This window comes from Littorina saxatilis, linkage group LG3, assembly GCF_037325665.1.
Source record: "Littorina saxatilis isolate snail1 linkage group LG3, US_GU_Lsax_2.0, whole genome shotgun sequence".
NCBI classification, from domain to species: domain Eukaryota; kingdom Metazoa; phylum Mollusca; class Gastropoda; order Littorinimorpha; family Littorinidae; genus Littorina; species Littorina saxatilis.
This window is the reverse complement of record NC_090247.1, coordinates 2,038,422-2,057,646: the sequence shown is the minus strand read 5'-3', so window position 1 is coordinate 2,057,646 and position 19,225 is coordinate 2,038,422. Positions and strand designations below refer to the sequence as shown.

At 45.6% G+C, this 19,225-nt stretch overlaps 1 protein-coding gene across 2 annotated transcripts in view; it reads left to right on the top strand.

The window, feature by feature from the left end:
* LOC138961377 (receptor-type tyrosine-protein phosphatase beta-like) overlaps nt 1-19,225 on the top strand; it is an 81,940-nt gene that overhangs the window by 59,544 nt on the left and 3,171 nt on the right. The window contains exons 20-26 of one of the 2 annotated variants that reach the window (XM_070332990.1): nt 532-616; nt 3,009-3,102; nt 3,714-3,790; nt 5,140-5,274; nt 6,720-6,845; nt 13,901-14,064; nt 19,030-19,174. In XM_070332990.1, coding sequence (XP_070189091.1) covers nt 532-616; nt 3,009-3,102; nt 3,714-3,790; nt 5,140-5,274; nt 6,720-6,845; nt 13,901-14,064; nt 19,030-19,174 — 826 coding nt within the window. Of the gene's footprint in view, nt 1-531; nt 617-3,008; nt 3,103-3,713; nt 3,791-4,581; nt 4,674-5,139; nt 5,275-6,719; nt 6,846-13,900; nt 14,065-19,029; nt 19,175-19,225 lie in introns of those variants that run through there. The other variant, XM_070332991.1, reaches the window with a different exon arrangement.

The following is a 19,225-nucleotide window of genomic DNA, read 5'->3' as shown; positions in this document are numbered from 1 at the left end:
TCCTCTGTCTCTGTCTCTGCCTGTCCGTGCCTCTCTCTCTCTGTCTCAGCCTGTCCATGCCTCTCTCTCTGTCTCTCTCTGTGTCTCTGTCTGCCTCTCTCTCTCTCTGTCTCTGTCTCTCTCTGTCTCTCTCTCTCTCTGTCTCTCTCTCTCTGTCTATCTCTCTCTCTGTCTCTGTCTGCCTCTCTCTCTCTCTCTGTCTCTCTCTCTCTCTCTCTCTCTCTCTCTCTCTCTCTCTCTTATTATCTAATTTTAACTACCACTCGTGCAATAATTGGTCTTTACAATGTTCTCGAGGTGTGTGCATTCCACTTGTCTCAGCTTTGCCAAAACCAGCACGGTACAATGATTACAACATCTCCTTCTCCGTTCCTAATGCCCCCCCCCCCCCCCCCCCCCAACAAAAAGTTGAATAACGTGCAATAACTTGGGGAAGGGGAGTCGATTGGTCATTTACGTGGTTTTACTTCGTATTTGCATTAATAACCTGTTTTCTGTTGATATGAACCTTCATTAATTTTTGAATCACAGGAAGCCCATTAAACTGAAGGACTTCACAGCACATCTCAATCGCCTCAACAAAGACTCCAACCTTCTGTTCCAGGAGGAATTTGAGGTACACATTTCACTTTTTTGAAACCTTTTTTCTTTTGGTTTCTTCATTTTGTGTGTGTGTTCTTTCTCTTAGTGCGATTCTGTACCTATGGTGGTTCTTTCTTTCTTTATTTGGTGTTTAACGTCGTTTTCAACCACGAAGGTTATATCGCGACGGCCATGGTGGTTGTCCTTCGGGGCCGAAGAAGACCTTTTCGTTGTGCAGCTTATCTGTGTACTCGGAGGTGACTCTGCAAGCCTAGTCTGGAGGCGCAGAGTCTTACAATACAATACAATACAATACAATAACTTTATTAATCTCTAAAAGAGAAATTACATTGCTGAGCGTTTGTGTCCGTAATAATAACATACATAAAACATTCAAAATAAACATTTGTTCTTTGTCCTGAGAAAATATAGCACATTGGTTATCACATAAGAAAGTATATTAAAAATAAATTAACATGCATTCACCATCAACAATGCACAAAAGAAAGTCAGCACCTTGCCGGTTATCACATATTGTCTAAGATTGAACAGTGCCATTCTGTATAGCATTCTTTTTCCTGAAACAAGGAGAAAAACACTCTTTTTTTTGTGTGTGATAGTAACATCTGTCTGCCTGTCCTGTTTCAATACAGAAAAACCAGAGTACTGTCAGCCCAGTTTAGGCAATGTAATCGATGTGTAACTGGTGTACTGGAGTTGTGTGAATATGGGAAACGAGATATATGTGCTTGAAAAGACAGATGTCAGGCCTGGTTTAGGACAATCTAAGCAAAAGGCAACCGTTGTGCTAAAAACGGACCATCCTGCCTTCTCAACTACGCTTTTCATTATTTGACATTATGCTGTGGTTATACGCACAGTACATGACTCTCCGTATTTCGTGCTGTGGTTATACGCACCGTACCTGAGTCTCCGTGTTGTGTGCTGTGGTTATACGCACCGTACATGACTCTCCGTGTTGTGTGCTGTGGTTATACGCACCGTACATGACTCTCCGTGTTGTGTGCTGTGGTTATACGCACCGTACATGACTCTCCGTGTTGTGTGCTGTGGTTATACGCACCGTACATGACTCTCCGTGTTGTGTGCTGTGGTTATACGCACCGTACATGACTCTCCGTGTTGTGTGCTGTGGTTATACGCACCGTACATGACTGTCCATGTTGTGTGCTGTGGTTATACGCACCGTACATGACTCTCCGTGTTGTGTGCTGTGGTTATACGCACCGTACATGACGCTCCGTGTTGTGTACTGTGGTTATACGCACCGTACATGACTCTCCATGTTGTGTGCTGTGGTTATACGCACCGTACATGACTCTCCGTGTTGTGTGCTGTGGTTATACGCACCGTACATGACTCTCCGTGTTGTGTGCTGTGGTTATACGCACCGTACATGACTGTCCGTGTTTCGTGCTGTGGTTATACGCACCGTACATGACTGTCCGTGTTTCGTGCTGTGGTTATACGCACCGTACATGACTCTCCGTGTTGTGTGCTGTGGTTATACGCACCGTACATGACTCTCCGTGTTGTGTGCTGTGGTTATACGCACCGTACATGACTCTCCGTGTTTCGTGCTGTGGTTATACGCACCGTACATGACTCTCCGTGGTGTGTGCTGTGGTTATACGCACCGTACATGACTCTCCGTGGTGTGTGCTGTGGTTATACGCACCGTACATGACTCTCCATGGTGTGTGCTGTGGTTATACGCACCGTACATGACTCTCCATGGTGTGTGCTGTGGTTATACGCACCGTACATGACTCTCCATGGTGTGTGCTGTGGTTATACGCACCGTACATGACTCTCCATGGTGTGTGCTGTGGTTATACGCACCGTACATGACTCTCCATGGTGTGTGCTGTGGTTATACGCACCGTACATGACTCTCCGTGTTGTGTGCTGTGGTTATACGCACCGTACATGACTCTCCGTGTTGTGTGCTGTGGTTATACGCACCGTACATGACTGTCCATGTTGTGTGCTGTGGTTATACGCACCGTACATGACTCTCCGTGGTGTGTGCTGTGGTTATACGCACCGTACATGACTCTCCGTGTTGTGTGCTGTGGTTATACGCACCGTACATGACTCTCCGTGTTGTGTGCTGTGGTTATACGCACCGTACATGACTCTCCATGTTGTGTGCTGTGGTTATACGCACCGTACATGACTCTCCGTGTTTCGTGCTGTGGTTATACGCACCGTACATGACGCTCCGTGTTTCGTGCTGTGGTTATACGCACCGTACATGACTCTCCGTGTTTCGTGCTGTGGTTATACGCACCGTACATGACTGTCCGTGTTTCGTGCTGTGGTTATACGCACCGTACATGACTCTCCGTGGTGTGTGCTGTGGTTATACGCACCGTACATGACTCTCCGTGTTGTGTGCACAGGACGTACAGGAGAACAGCCCCAAGCAGTACTCACACGAAGCGGCCACGCTGGATGTCAACAAGATCAAGAACAGATACGTCAACATATTGCCCTGTGAGTCAACCACAATCGTACTTTCTTTTGTCAGCATTTGATAAGGCGCGGGTATGTTTTGTATACATATGTTTTTAAAACGAGTATTGATTGATTGATTGATTGATTGATTGATTGATTGATTGAGTGATTGATTGATTGATTGATTTATTGATTGTTTGATTGATTGATTGAATGATTGATTGATTTAGTGCACTGTTTTGACATTGATTGATTGTTTGATTGAATGATTGATTGATTTAGGGCACTGTTTTGACATCAACAACGCCCATATGGGATAGATATTTAAGAAGAAGCTATATAGATCAAGAGAGAAGCTATGTTTCTGTGTCTGCATATTCTGTGATTCTGTGAGTCCAAAATAAGAAACGTCACTAAGAATTGAATATCCCTCGATCAAACCTTGTTTTCTGACTATTGCTATTCTGAGTATTCAGAAGAAGAACAAAATCGGTCTTGGATGTTTCAAATAAACAAGAGACTGTCTGAACAGGTGTTTCCGGTTTTTTCAACTTTAAAGCTAAAGTTACTTTGGTTTGTATCCCAGAAACGTAGTGCAGCCAAACACACGCTGAGCCACATCACTGAACATGTGTTCTTGTCTGTTGCAGATGACCACACCCGCGTCAAGCTGATCACCGATGATGACGATGACTCCTCAGATTTCATCAACGCCAACTACATTCCGGTATGATATTTAATTTCGGACATTTTGTTCGAGAAAAGATGTTTCAACGCTGCCCCAAAAGTTTGTGGTACCGATGTCACCTACGCTTGTTTCCAATTATATTATCTTTGGGACAAATTCACGATGGTGGCTCAAATATGTCGTGACTGTCCCTGCATTACTCGAGAGGATTCGTTGCCCTTTCAATATGTTCTTTTCGTTCTAATGAAAGTTTGTACATGTCATGTCACTAGGACTACACGACTCCCAGGGAGTACATCGCCACCCAGGGCCCCATGACGGGCACCATTGTTGTATTATAAAGTGTGTACATGTCATGTCACTAGGACTACACGACTCCCAGGGAGGACATCGCCACCCAGGGCCCCATGACGGGCACCATTGTTGTATTATAAAGTGTGTACATGTCGTGTCTCCAGGGTTACACCTCTCCAAGGGAGTACATCGCCTCCCAGGGCCCCATGCCGGGCACCATTGTTGTATTATAAAGTGTGTACATGTCATGTCTCCAGGGCTACACCTCCCCCAGGGAGTACATCGCCACCCAGGGCCCCATGATGGGCACCATTGTTGTATTATAAAGTGTGTACATGTCATGTCTCCAGGGCTACACCTCCCCCAGGGAGTACATCGCCACCCAGGGCCCCATGACGGGCACCATTGTTGTATTATAAAGTGTCTACATGTCATGTCTCCAGGGCTACACCTCCCCCAGGGAGTACATCGCCACCCAGGGCCCCATGACGGGCACCATTGTTGTATTATAAAGTGTGTACATGTCATGTCTCCAGGGCTACACCTCCCCAAGGGAGTACATCGCCACCCAGGGCCCCATGACGGGCACCATTGTTGTATTATAAAGTGTGTACATGTCATGTCTCCAGGGCTACACCTCTCCAAGGGAGTACATCGCCACCCAGGGCCCCATGACGGGCACCATTGTTGTATCATAAAGTGTGTACATGTCATGTCTCCAGGGCTACACCTCTCCAAGGGAGTACATCGCCACCCAGGGCCCCATGACGGGCACCATTGTTGTATTATAAAGTGTGTACATGTCATGTCTCCAGGGCTACACCTCCCCAAGGGAGTACATCGCCACCCAGGGCCCGATGACGGGCACCATTGTTGTATTATAAAGTGTGTACATGTCATGTCTCCAGGGCTACACCTCCCCAAGGGAGTACATCGCCACCCAGGGCCCCATGATGGGCACCATTGTTGTATCATAAAGTGTGTACATGTCATGTCTCCAGGGCTACACCTCTCCAAGGGAGTACATCGCCACCCAGGGCCCCATGATGGGCACCATTGTTGTATCATAAAGTGTGTACATGTCATGTCTCCAGGGCTACACCTCCCCAAGGGAGTACATCGCCACCCAGGGCCCCATGACGGGCACCATTGCTGACTTCTGGCGCATGATGTGGGAACAGAAGTCCAGCCTGGTGGTCATGCTGTCTGACCTGCAGGAGAAGGGTCGGGTGAGTTGTCGCTCTATGTCTGCCTGCCTGTCTGTCTGTCTGTCTCTCTATCAGTCTGTCAATGTGACTTTCTATGTTTGTTCGTCTCTCTCTCTCTCTCTCTCTCTCTCTGTCTGTCTGTCTGTCTGCCACTCGCTATCAGTCTGTCAGTATGACTTTCTCTGTCTCTCTCTCTCTCTCTCTCTCTCTCTCTCTCTCTCTCTCTCACTGTCTGTCTGTGTGGATTGATCTGATTGCGTGCGCTTGCGCGCGTGCGCGTGTGTGTGTGTGGTGTGGTGTGGTGTGTGTATGTGTGTGTGTGGTGTGGTGTGTGTATGTGTGTGTGTGGTGTGGATGTGTGTGTGTGTGTATGTTTGTGTGTGTGTGTGTGTGTGTGTGTGTGTGTGTACACGCGCGCGTGGGTGCGTACATGCGTTTGTGTTTGTGTCTGTGTCTGCACGCGCGACCGTAAACATTTTCAGGTAGTTCTCTGGCATTTGTCTGACTGCGAGTGTGGAAGAAAGTGAAAATGAAAAAGGGAGACTATCTTGTTAGGTGTCAGCGCAGCGACATTCATCGTTTGTGGTAGATTCTTTCCCTTAACTCAAATATCCCTAACTTGTGAATGAAGTGGAAATGCTGGTTCTTCAATAAAGATTGTTTATTTTCCAAAGTTTGACGATTGAACAAAAGGACGATTAAACTAAGTGACCAAGTGAACATAATATGTTGTGTGGTTCAGTCACTGGTGGACCATTAAACATTGTATGATGTGTGATTGAGCCCAAACTGGATCGCAGAAAATATTATTGTGTGGGTTTAAGCGCCGAGCGGAACACTCGAGGAAGCATTGTTTGTGTCAGCCCAAAATGTTCCAATGAAGGTAGCACCGTTTGTTTGTGTCAGCCCAAAATGTCCCAATGAAGGTAGCACCGTTTGTTTGTGTCAGCCCAAAATGTCCCAATGAAGGTAGCACCGTTTGTTTGTGTCAGCCCAAAATGTTCCAATGAAGGTAGCACCGTTTGTTTGTGTCAGCCCAAAATGTTCCAATGAAGGTAGCACCGTTTGTTTGTGTCAGCCCAAAATGTTCCAATGAAGGTAGCACCGTTTGTTTGTGTCAGCCCAAAATGTTCCAATGAAGGTAGCACCGTTTGTTTGTGTCAGCCCAAAATGTCCCAATGAAGGTAGCACCGTTTGTTTGTGTCAGCCCAAAATGTCCCAATGAAGGTATGACCGTTTGTTTGTGTCAGCGCAGAATGGAGCAGTTGCATTGTATGTATGTTTAGTGCAACATAAACCATGGAAGGTGGCATTGTTTGTTTCAGCCCAAAATTAACCAACGAAGATAACATTGTTTCTATGTTTCAGCTCAATTTTAATCAGTGAAGGTAACATTGTTTGTTTTAGCCTCCCCATCCACCTCCCACATGAATACATTTGAAGGTAGCGTTGTTTGTATGTTTCAGCCCAAAGTGGACATGTACTGGCCAGGGGAGATGAACTCGCCAGTCCAGTACGGCAACATCGTGGTCGAACTGACCTCCGACTCCACGCTCAACAAGTACACCATCAGAACCTTCAAACTATACGTGGTCAGTGATTTGTACTTGCTTGGTCGGTTTGAAGGTTGTTTGGCTATTTGGTTACTTGCTGGATTTACTCTGCTCTGTTTCTGTGGACAGAACAAAGCAATGATGAATGTTCGTTATCGGGGATTCTTTCCTCCTTTAATTCTTTCATGTTTATTCCCTTGTTTCGGCATCTTTATTGAGAACTAGTATATGTGCATCACAGCTGTCCTGTTTTCATCGCAAATAGCCAGACATTCCAACATATTCGTTTTAGAGTCTGTACACAAGTGGATGATATACTACAAGTTCACATCACTGTTCATTGGCTCTATCGACTCCCGTTTTTAACCGCTTGCTTCCCTTTATGTGATAAACCGTCCATAGATCGTCGTTCTCCCAAACTAACTCCTTAGTATGTCATCGAGAATAGAGGATTTTGGGTAGGGAATTCCTTTTATGCAATGACGTCAGCGCCTTTCGGCGATTGGTCAATGCATTTCGTATCAATAATGTCGGTCACGCTTGAAATTATCGCTACTTGATATTGCTTTCCAAACTTATTTATTTATCCATAGGAAGAAAAGTGTTTTGAAAAGGAATATGGCAAATTGTGCCGAAGATCGATCGTTTCATTTGGCAAATTGAAACATGTGTCTACTGTAAAATGTATTCACACACACACACACACACACACACACACACACACACACACACAGAGACACACACACAGACAGACACACACACACACACACACACACACTCACACACATACACACACACGCACACGCGCGCGCGCACGCACGCACACACACACACACACACACACACACACACACACACACACACACACACACACACACACACACACACACACACACACACACACACACACACACACACACACACACACACACACACACACACACACACACACACACACACACACACACACACACACACACACACACACACACACACACACACACACACACACACACACACACACACACACACACACACACACACACACACACACACACACACACACACACACACACACACACACACACACACACACACACACACACACACACACACACACACACACACACACACACACACACACACACACACACACACACACACACACACACACACACACACACACACACACACACACACACACACACACACACACACACACACACACACACACACACACACACACACACACACACACACACACACACACACACACACACACACACACACACACACACACACACACACACACACACACACACACACACACACACATGTTATCATCATTTACATAAAAACTTATCTGTTAATCCAAACAATGATATAATTACTGTGATGTTCTTAACTACACTTTAACATGGAATGTATGTATGTATGTATGTATGTATGTATGTAGGTATGTAGGTATGTATGTAGGTATGTATGCATGTGTGTTGGTGTGTCGGTGTGTCAAGTGTGCAAGTAAAAAGGGTATTGTAGTTGTACATATATTACTTTAGATATTTTTTTGTTATCATGGGTTTTATAAATTTTCTTCTCTTCTTCTTTTATAATTATTAATTAATGACCTATATGTGCTGATGACCAATTTAATTTCCTTTGTTGGATCAATAAAATGTTATGAGTTATGAGTTATGAGTTACAAACCCACACAGTCACCCACACACACACACACAGTCACATTCACACACACACACACAGTCACACACACACACACACACACACAATTCTCACTCTTCACAGAAAGTAGCCAGGCCGTTGACCTTTGGTATGTGTGCAAGTTGAAGGCTGACCTTGCCTGTTGTAACACGCTCAACAAGTTGAAGGCTGGCCTTGCCTGTTGTAACACGCTCAACAAGTTGAAGGCTGGCCTTGCCTGTTGTAACACGCTCAACAAGTTGAAGGCTGGTCTTGCCTGTTGTAACACGCTCAACAAGTTGAATGCTGGCCTTGCCTGTTGTAACACGCTCAACAAGTTGAATGCTGGCCTTGCCTGTTGTAACACGCTCAACAAGTTGAAGGCTGGCCTTGCCTGTTGTAACACGCTCAACACGTTGAAGGCTGGTCTTGCCTGTTGTAACACGCTCAACACGTTGAAGGCTGGCCTTGCCTGTTGTAACACGCTCAACACGTTGAAGACTGGCCTTGCCTGTTGTAACACGCTCAACAAGTTGAAGGCTGGCCTTGCCTGTTGTAACACGCTCAACAAGTTGGAGGCTGGCCTTGCTTGTTGTAACACGCTCAACACGTTGAAGGCTGGCCTTGCCTGTTGTCACACGCTCAACACGTTGAAGGCTGGCCTTGCCTGTTGTAACACGCTCAACACGTTGAAGGCTGGCCTTGCCTGTTGTAACACGCTCAACACGTTGAAGGCTGGCCTTGCCTGTTGTAACACGCTCAACACGTTGAAGGCTGGCCTTGCCTGTTGTAACACGCTCAACACGTTGAAGGCTGGCCTTGCCTGTTGTAACACGCTCAACACGTTGAAGGCTGGCCTTGCCTGTTGTAACACGCTCAACACGTTGAAGGCTGGCCTTGCCTGTTGTAACACGCTCAACACGTTGAAGGCTGGCCTTGCCTGTTGTAACACGCTCAACAAGTTGAAGGCTGGCCTTGCCTGTTGTAACACGCTCAACACGTTGAAGGCTGGCCTTGCCTGTTGTAACACGCTCAACAAGTTGAAGGCTGGCCTTTCCTGTTGTAACACGCTCAACACGTTGAAGGCTGGCCTTGCCTGTTGTAACACGCTCAACACGTTGAAGGCTGGCCTTGCCGGTTGTAACACGCTCAACACGTTGAACGCTGGCCTTGCCTGTTGTAACACGCTCAACACGTTGAAGGCTGGCCTTGCCTGTTGTAACACGCTCAACACGTTGAAGGCTGGCCTTGCCTGTTGTAACACGCTCAACAAGTTGAAGGCTGGCCTTGCCTGTTGTAACACGCTCAACAAGTTGAAGGCTGGCCTTGCCTGTTGTAACACGCTCAACACGTTGAAGGCTGGCCTTGCCTGTTGTAACACGCTCAACACGTTGAAGGCTGGCCTTGCCTGTTGTAACACGCTCAACAAGTTGAAGGCTGGCCTTGCCTGTTGTAACACGCTCAACACGTTGAAGGCTGGCCTTGCCTGTTGTAACACGCTCAACAAGTTGAAGGCTGGCCTTGCCTGTTGTAACACGCTCAACACGTTGAAGGCTGGCCTTGCCTGTTGTAACACGCTCAACACGTTGAAGGCTGGCCTTGCCTGTTGTAACACGCTCAACAAGTTGGAGGCTGGCCTTGCTTGTTGTAACACGCTCAACACGTTGAAGGCTGGCCTTGCCTGTTGTAACACGCTCAACAAGTTGAAGGCTGGCCTTGCCTGTTGTAACACGCTCAACACGTTGAAGGCTGGCCTTGCCTGTTGTAACACGCTCAACACGTTGAAGGCTGGCCTTGCCTGTTGTAACACGCTCAACACGTTGAAGACTGGCCTTGCCTGTTGTAACACGCTCAACACGTTGAAGGCTGGCCTTGCCTGTTGTAACACGCTCAACACGTTGAAGGCTGGCCTTGCCTGTTGTAACACGCTCAACACGTTGAAGGCTGGCCTTGCCTGTTGTAACACGCTCAACACGTTGAAGGCTGGCCTTGCCTGTTGTAACACGCTCAACACGTTGAAGGCTGGCCTTGCCTGTTGTAACACGCTCAACACGTTGAAGGCTGGCCTTGCCTGTTGTAACACGCTCAACACGTTGAAGGCTGGCCTTGCCTGTTGTAACACGCTCAACAAGTTGAAGGCTGGCCTTGCCTGTTGTAACACGCTCAACAAGTTGAAGGCTGGCCTTGCCTGTTGTAACACGCTCAACAAGTTGAAGGCTGGCCTTGCCTGTTGTAACACGCTCAACACGTTGAAGGCTGGCCTTGCCTGTTGTCACACGCTCAACAAGTTGAAGGCTGGCCTTGCCTGTTGTCACACGCTCAACAAGTTGAAGGCTGGCCTTGCCTGTTGTCACACGCTCAACAAGTTGAAGGCTGGCCTTGCCTGTTGTCACACGCTCAACAAGTTGAAGGCTGGCCTTGCCTGTTGTAACACGCTCAACAAGTTGAAGGCTGGCCTTGCCTGTTGTCACACGCTCAACAAGTTGAAGGCTGGCCTTTCCTGTTGTAACACGCTCAACACGTTGAAGGCTGGCCTTGCCTGTTGTAACACGCTCAACAAGTTGAAGGCTGGCCTTGCCTGTTGTCACACGCTCAACAAGTTGAAGGCTGGCCTTGCCTGTTGTCACACGCTCAACAAGTTGAAGGCTGGCCTTGCCTGTTGTCACACGCTCAACAAGTTGAAGGCTGGCCTTGCCTGTTGTCACACGCTCAACACGTTGAAGGCTGGCCTTGCCTGTTGTAACACGCTCAACACGTTGAAGGCTGGCCTTGCCTGTTGTAACACGCTCAACACGTTGAAGGCTGGCCTTGCCTGTTGTAACACGCTCAACACGTTGAAGGCTGGCCTTGCCTGTTGTCACACGCTCAACACGTTGAAGGCTGGCCTTGCCTGTTGTAACACGCTCAACAAGTTGAAGGCTGGCCTTGCCTGTTGTAACACGCTCAACAAGTTGAAGGCTGACCTTGCCTGGTGTAACAAGCTCAACAAGTTGAAGGCTGGCCTTGCCTGTTGTAACACGCTCAACAAGTTGAATGCTGGCCATGCCTGTTGTAACACGCTCAACAAGTTGAAGGCTGGCCTTGCCTGTTGTAACACGCTCAACAAGTTGAAGGCTGGCCTTGCCTGTTGTAACACGCTCAACAAGTTGAAGGCTGGCCTTGCCTGTTGTAACACGCTCAACAAGTTGAAGGCTGGCCTTGCCTGTTGTAACACGCTCAACAAGTTGAAGGCTGGCCTTGCCTGTTGTAACACGCTCAACAAGTTGAAGGCTGGCCTTGCCTGTTGTAACACGCTCAACAAGTTGAAGGCTGGCCTTGCCTGTTGTAACACGCTCAACAAGTTGAAGGCTGGCCTTGCCTGTTGTAACACGCTCAACACGTCTGTGGATTTGTTGCATGAGAAGGAATTTTATTTCAAGGTACTATATAACCTTAAGCTGGAGGAAGGATGGACACGAAGGGAGGGGGGGGGGTAGTTAGAGGAGACTTAATTAGAACCTCTGTAGACAATCCTCCCCAAGGACACGATACTAAGGGAATTGGTGACACCACTTCTGTTTTGTATCCTGATTTACAATCGGCCGTAAAGCTTCTTTTCTTTTATGTAAATACGAACACGCACCATAACAAAACCTTGTATTTTCTGGCGTGTTTTTTTTCAGCTCGCTTCGCGTTTACCTCTCATTCCCATCCCCCTCCCCCTTGCCTGCACACGCGTATTGATCTGAGCGGGCGTGCTAGTCTGGAGAACTTTGAGTGTTTTTACTTCGTATGTTTTTTTTAATTGTTTTGTATGTTTAGGGTGGTTGTCATAATAATGTTGTTTGGTTGTTTTATGAGTAGATGAACAACACTTTTCAATCCATTGTTTAATTGTATGGACAATACATTGTCTTATGTCGTATGTCTTATCGTATGCCCCCACACCTTGAACCTTCAACCTTGAACCTTGAACCTGCCTCTGCTATTCATTGTACATTTGCGGTCGTGATTACCCCCACCCATCTACCAGTCTTTTATCTTTAGCGACCATCTAACGTTCACTCAGGGATGGCTTTCGGCATTGATTTTTTATGAAGGTTCACTCCTGAAGACTGAACGTTAATTCCGCTCTTTTCTGCTTCATCTTCACTTGTTTCCATCAGCGTTTGCCCGAGGCTAGGTAGCTTTGATTTGATACCATTGAAACGCCACCTTGAGTCAAAATAAATGATCAGTGAAAGTGCTCCTTTGGGAAGCGTGAAACAAAAATGTTGCCTTCAGTAGGAATTAAGCTGTGATGTTACGGGAATGAAAAGGTAACTCTTTTGTTTCAAGTGAAATGCTACGTTTCATCTCACCACACGCCTTTGGCCCTTTTAATTTTTTATCCGTTACGTTGATTCATTGAAAAGGGTTCGATGATCTTTGTCAATCTGCCTCACATTCAGACAATACCGGGAAATGTCCAGGGCTAAATTAAATAGTGTAGGCCCTATATGGTACGTGCGTTACGCATGTTTCACCCATGTTCCAACATTTCACATTAAATTAGCCGTTAAATATATTTTTGTTTTAGTGATATAAAGCCCCAATCCTGCCTGCTCAGAGCAAGTTTTGGTCAGGATTTAAGCGTTTGATCTTGAAGGTTAAAACTGTCCGGAGAAAACCACAAGCTCTATGGTGTCTTTGGAGAGGAACACAGCGAAAGTCTCAGAGCTTGGAAAACGCAAAGTAACGCATGCATGCATCCTCATATATTATCATCGCATCAGCATTGATCATCATCGATGCTTTGAGAAGACATTCCGTTCAAATGCAAGCGAGTCAAAAAAAACAGCCAGATTTGGCTTCTTCGAGTCATCAATATCAGGCCCAATGACCAGTGTATCACCAATACCCGTCCCAAAAAAGGCCAGTTGGTCCAAGCAGGATGTTCTTTTCGAATTGTCAGTCAAATAAAGAGTTTCACTCGATTCAGTCTTTGGAAAAACAAAGCGGACAACTCATGGTTACAGCTAAAATAGCTGTGTAAAAAGGCGTTTTAGACACGGTTTTTTTAGATTACTTTTTCAGGAGAACAAACCAGACACCTCAGTTTTGAAGCCGAACGAACTACTTCAAATATTTTAAAACAGGAACTTGTATGTGTGGTTTTTTTTTTAGTCAGTTTCGATTGTACAATCGAACCAACTCATGGCCTTGGCTGAAAGGAACACCGGAACATGCCTAACAACAAGAGTTTCTTTGTATTCCGGACCCAAGCTCAAGCTGAACGGACTACTTGAAAGGTCTTGAAACAAGTTTCTTTGTATCGCTGTTTCAGGAGAACAATGCGGACCCTGACAGCTAACGGCTCAAGCTTAAAGGAACACTTGAAGGGTCTTCAAACAAGTTTCTTTGTATCGCTATTTCAGGAGAACAACCCTGACGACTCACGGCGTGTGACGCAGTACTTCATCCCTGGCTGGGAGGACTACTCGGCCAACCTGAGTCCAGACGATGTCCTGGACTTCATTGGTTCCGTCCGTCAGGCCGCCCGGTCTGGACAGGGGCAGGGACCCGTCTGTGTCCACTGCAGGTCAGTACGAGAGAAGAGTGAGGGGGGGGGGGCTACTTTGACCGTGATTGTGTTGAGTTAAAGGCAGGGGGTAGGAGAGACGTGGGGGGGGGGGGGGGAATTATTGTTCGTTTTAATAATTGTTTCTTGACTTGGGGGTGGTGGGGGGGGGGGGGGGGTGGGTGGGTGCATACGAGACCGATTAAGCGTCGACACAGCAACGTGTTCAAATTTGATGGATACTTCCATTGAGTATGTGTGTGTGTGTGTGTGTGTGTGTGTGTGTGTGTGTGTGTGTGTGTGTGTGTGTGTGTGTGTGTGTGTGTGTGTTTATGTGTGTGTGTGTATGTGTGTGTGTGTGTATGTGTGTGTGTGTGTTTGTGTGTGTGTGTGTGTATGTGTATGTGTGTGTGTGTGTGTCCGCCCCCTCCTCCTTCTGTTGGGTTCTCTCTCTCCAGTCCCTCCTCTTCCAATGTCACACCCTTGTTCTGTTCCAACTCTGCTTCCACACACCCAGCCATTTCTCTTCTATATTTGGGTCTTTCTAACTTTCTCCGCATTATTTTTTATTCAATGTCATATTCTGGTTGCATTTAGCATTTTCTATCTTCTATTATTTCTTGCCATCTGTAAGCTTCTTCAGTGAATATTATATGTTTAGTATGTGTTTAAAACTCATTCGCTGCGCGTCTAAATTTCCCCTGTGTTCCCTGCCAACGCGCGATTTAGAGCCATTTTGAAAACATTATTAAAAATCAACAACACAAGATAACCTTACATACCTTATGTTTTTGCAAAGTTTGGAACTTACTCTTTTAGAAAATATATGAAACATTTGAAAGTACATACCTTTTGTTGTCTTCATATCCAGGCAAAATATCCAATTTGAAGCAAAACAAAAAAACTTTCTACGTCATGGGTTCATCATACACAATGTCATGATCGACACTTGCATTGCCCGAATCATCACTTAAATGATCGTCCATTGGCACAAAATCGTCACCAGAATCTAAAATATCATCTCCACTATCATCATCACTGAGGTCAAGATCAGAACCGTACTGAATAACACGTTCTAGCACTCTTTTCAAGTTACTACGTCTCAGCAGAACGATCCGCCATCTTGGAAAAGTCAAAACACGTGGGTCGCACACCGTCAACAAAATTTTTATTAATCCCAACAATTTAAGGGAAGGAACTGTTTACAGTGAATGGTACCACTGTAGACAGATAGAAGTTCATTGCAGGGGTTGTTTCCCTTGGTCAGCAGGACCGTTTACACCGTTAAAAATTCGTGATATCCGTCGGAACTCAAGTACCGGCACGCAGCCAACGCTAAACACAGGTGTCGGAATTCCAGTTCCGACACGCAGCGAATGAGTTAAGGACAGGCTGTTTGACAGGGCAGTGTGCCTTAAACCTCTATCCTTGTAAAATAAGGTTATTTAGTTCGTTCGTTCGTTCGTTCGTTCGTTCGTTCGTTCTCTCTCTCTCTCTCTCTCTCTCTCTCTCTCTCTCTCTCTCTCTCTCTCTCTCTCTCTCTCTCTCTCTCTCTCTCTCTCTCTCTCTCTCTCTCTCTCTCTCTCTCTCTCTTTGGCGACGAAGTAAAATCAATACTTCTGGAAGGCAATGACCAGCTTTATCAAACCAATGTTTTCAAAGAAAACGCGAAGGTGGACGTGCCAAAATGAGGACTGGTTGTTTCTTAAAGTGGTTTTGTCTGCAGACAGTCAACGGCCGGCAAAAACGAAACAGAGTGTTCGACTTTGAAGCGAACAAACGTATTTTCAAATACGTACATTTGAAGTTGTGTAACATGAGTTGGGAAACATGATTGTAAAGGAAAGGTTCAAAGTTAGTGCGTGTCGGGTTTAGGAAGAACTCTTAATACATCTTGTCTTGTCTTTTTTTTCTGTTAGAGGTAAAGTGCCTGTCATTCTTTCTATTAAGAACCCAAATTAACGATATAATCGAATTCTATTCGATGACCGAGGTTTGGCCAAATGGTGATATTCAGGCGGGTGTTGTCCCATCTATGGCAGACCGGGATCACTATTTTCTTCTTTTCAGTTCGAGTTCAAAGAAGGGCCATACCGTTCATTCAAATAGCATTATCCTATAAATGTGTTATCATTAAAGGAGTACTTACTAGCGTTGGAACTTTGACATCTGGTTTTAACTGTTACATTCTTCTTCTTCTTCTTCTTCTTCTTCGTTTATGGGCTTAGACTCCCACGTTCACTCATGTTTTTAGCACGAGTGGATTTTTACGTGTGTGACCTTTTTTACCCCGCCATTCAGGCAGCCATACGCCGATTTTGGGGGAGGCATGCTGGGTATTTTTGTGTTTCTATAACCCACCGAACTCTGACATGGGTTACAGGATCTTTTCCGTGCGCACTGGGTCTTGTGCTTGCGTGTACACACGAAGGGGGTTGAGTCACCAGCAGGTCTGCACATAAGTTGACCTGGGAGATCGGAAAAATCTCCACTCTTAACCCACCAAGCCGGGATTCGAACTCACGACCTCCCGATTTGGAGGCCGACGTCTTACCACTACGCCACTGCGCCCGTCAACTGTTACATTTCAGCAGTAAACAACAAGGAAGCTGAGCTTCCCGAGCCAAGTCAATGACGTCTCTCGGATGCATTATCGTCACAGAAGAAAATAATTGGTGTCGCTATCAAAAGATTTATTCAGGTGTTGATTATCATGTTATGCATGCGACAGGCGTTAGGCATGCGGGTGTTTTTGTGAAATAATGATGATTATCCAATACGTATTATGAACTACTTAAGGGCATTCAAACATGATATTTTTACGTACATTAATTATGTTTAGTGAATTTCAAACGCCCAGCTGAAGGGGCTTGGTGTCTTTGTTCGTCCAAATCAGCTCTGTGAAGTCGGTGTTGTTCGTCTTTTGGTAGATTAAGATGACGAAGATTAGGGATTTGCTTGGAAAATATGATCTAATGGGTCTGGAGGTGTGGCTGATTAGGCATTTCCTGGCCAGAAATTGTAGGATATGGGTACGTTCGGGTCTCGGGGGTCCTCGCAGCTCTAGCTTTGCGGTGTGAACTACTTTAATCTGCAGCAACAATGTTCTTTTCTATTTTTTCTAAAATTGTTGTACTAGGTATAAACCACAGCTGTACTCGATGTTAGTAAGTCCCATGTTTTGGCTTTAAGACTGAAAGACCCGCGGACACAATCCCCTTCCTGTCTGCTTCATGTTGGCGACTTAGTTTTGTAATGTACAGCTTCGCCTTTATCACGCCCATAGTTGTTCCCACGTAAATAGTCGTGCTTTGTGATTTGTGTAATGTTTTATAGAGATTCTGAAGGACATTCAGAGAAATATATATGTATACTTTGCTTATACGCACACAAAGTTAAGGACATTCTCATCAGAGTTACCGTGACAATGCTGCTATTTTTATTGGAGATTCTGAAGGACGTTCAGAGTAATATATGTATACTTTGCTTCTGAGCACAAAGACTTAAGGACAATCTAATCAGAGTTACCGTGACAACGCTGCTATTTTATAAGAGATTCTGAAGGACGTTCAGAATAATATATGTATACTTTGCTTCTGAGCACAAAGACTTAAGGACATTATAATCGGAGTTACCGTGACATTATTGTTTTCTGCGCCCGACATGGTCAGTTATCATTGGGGAAGGTCGGCTTCAAGCGTCTCCTTACAACACATTGGACAAAGGCTGATTAGTTTGCTCTGTTGTCACGAATGTTGTGAAAGAGATTGATTCACTGTCGTCTTGTGCACTTTAAGGGTTTCTCTCATTGTGTACTGAAGCTTAAGACGTAGAAAGGCGTACACTACATTGACATCAGTCGGGCAAAAAACGTTATGTATGAGATAAGATTGTATGGTGTGTGTGTGTGTGTGTGTGTGTGTGTGTGTGTGTGTGTGTGTGTATGTGTGTGTGTGTGTGTGTGTGTGTGTGTGTGTGTGTGTGTGTGTGTGTGTGTGTGTGTGTGTGTGTGCATGCTTAGTGTCACGCACACATGCACAAAACACGCACGCAGTCTGTCATCCACGACTCAAAACAATCTTACTCTTTCGACTACAAAACACAAGTTGACACGAACAGTAGATTAAGGACGTTTCTTACAAAAAATCAATTATACATAACATAAATACACATACCACTCATTAACAAACCATACAACTCTTTCTTACGATAACTTTAACAACGATAACAACAAGATCAAACAGTAATAAAGTCAATAACAACAAAGAATAATTATTTTCCTTTTAACGCATCTTTCACACCTCTCACTTTCGCTCAGTTCACAATGACGTTATAGTTCCTGCACTTTTAGCTGTTAGGACGGGCTAATGTTACCGGCAGGTGTATCCGTAATCGTCCATGAACTTGGGTTAACGAGGCCGTAGTGCGAAGCAACAGGAGCCATCGGTGACGTCAAGTCCTTGCCAGGCGAGCAGTGCCGTCGTCAAAAGTGGAGCAGGCAGACATCTCTTCAGTAGTAGGCCATTTCAAAGCCTCCGCATGGTGAAAAACAACCACATCCTGGTTGCATTGAAATAGCCATAACAATATCCCCTGCCATTGATAGCAGTTTTCCGGCGTCTGCTCTACGTAAACAGACCCTACGTTCAACGAAGAACGGATTCGCTTGGAACGCAAGCTTTCTTTCCTCGGCTAAAGGCAAAGAACGAATGAATAAAAAGGAGTATCTACGAGCTCAAATTTAACTCTGAGTTCACCTTACAAAATACAAGTAAAATACACGTGAAATACCTGAGCACGAGCTCCACGAGACACTTGAAGTTAACCAGCGTCTACCTGTGACAGGTGAAATAGAGGAACACAGGCGCTCCATAACAATACCTTTAACACCACAGCATAAAAGTATACTAATATTAAAGCCGCTTGTGACACTTAGTCATTGCCCAATCAATCAATTCAAATGACCCCATGCATTTGTCTCGACAGCGCGGGAGTGGGGCGAACAGGAACGTTCATCGCCCTGGACTTCCTGATGCAGTTCGTCACTGAGCACTCTCTGGACGATGAGGTTGACATCTACAACCTGGTGCTCAACATGCGACACAACAGACCCTACATGGTCCAGTCAGAGGTACACAACATATTCTCTGTCCCTGTTTGGGGATGTTGTTTTTGTATGATA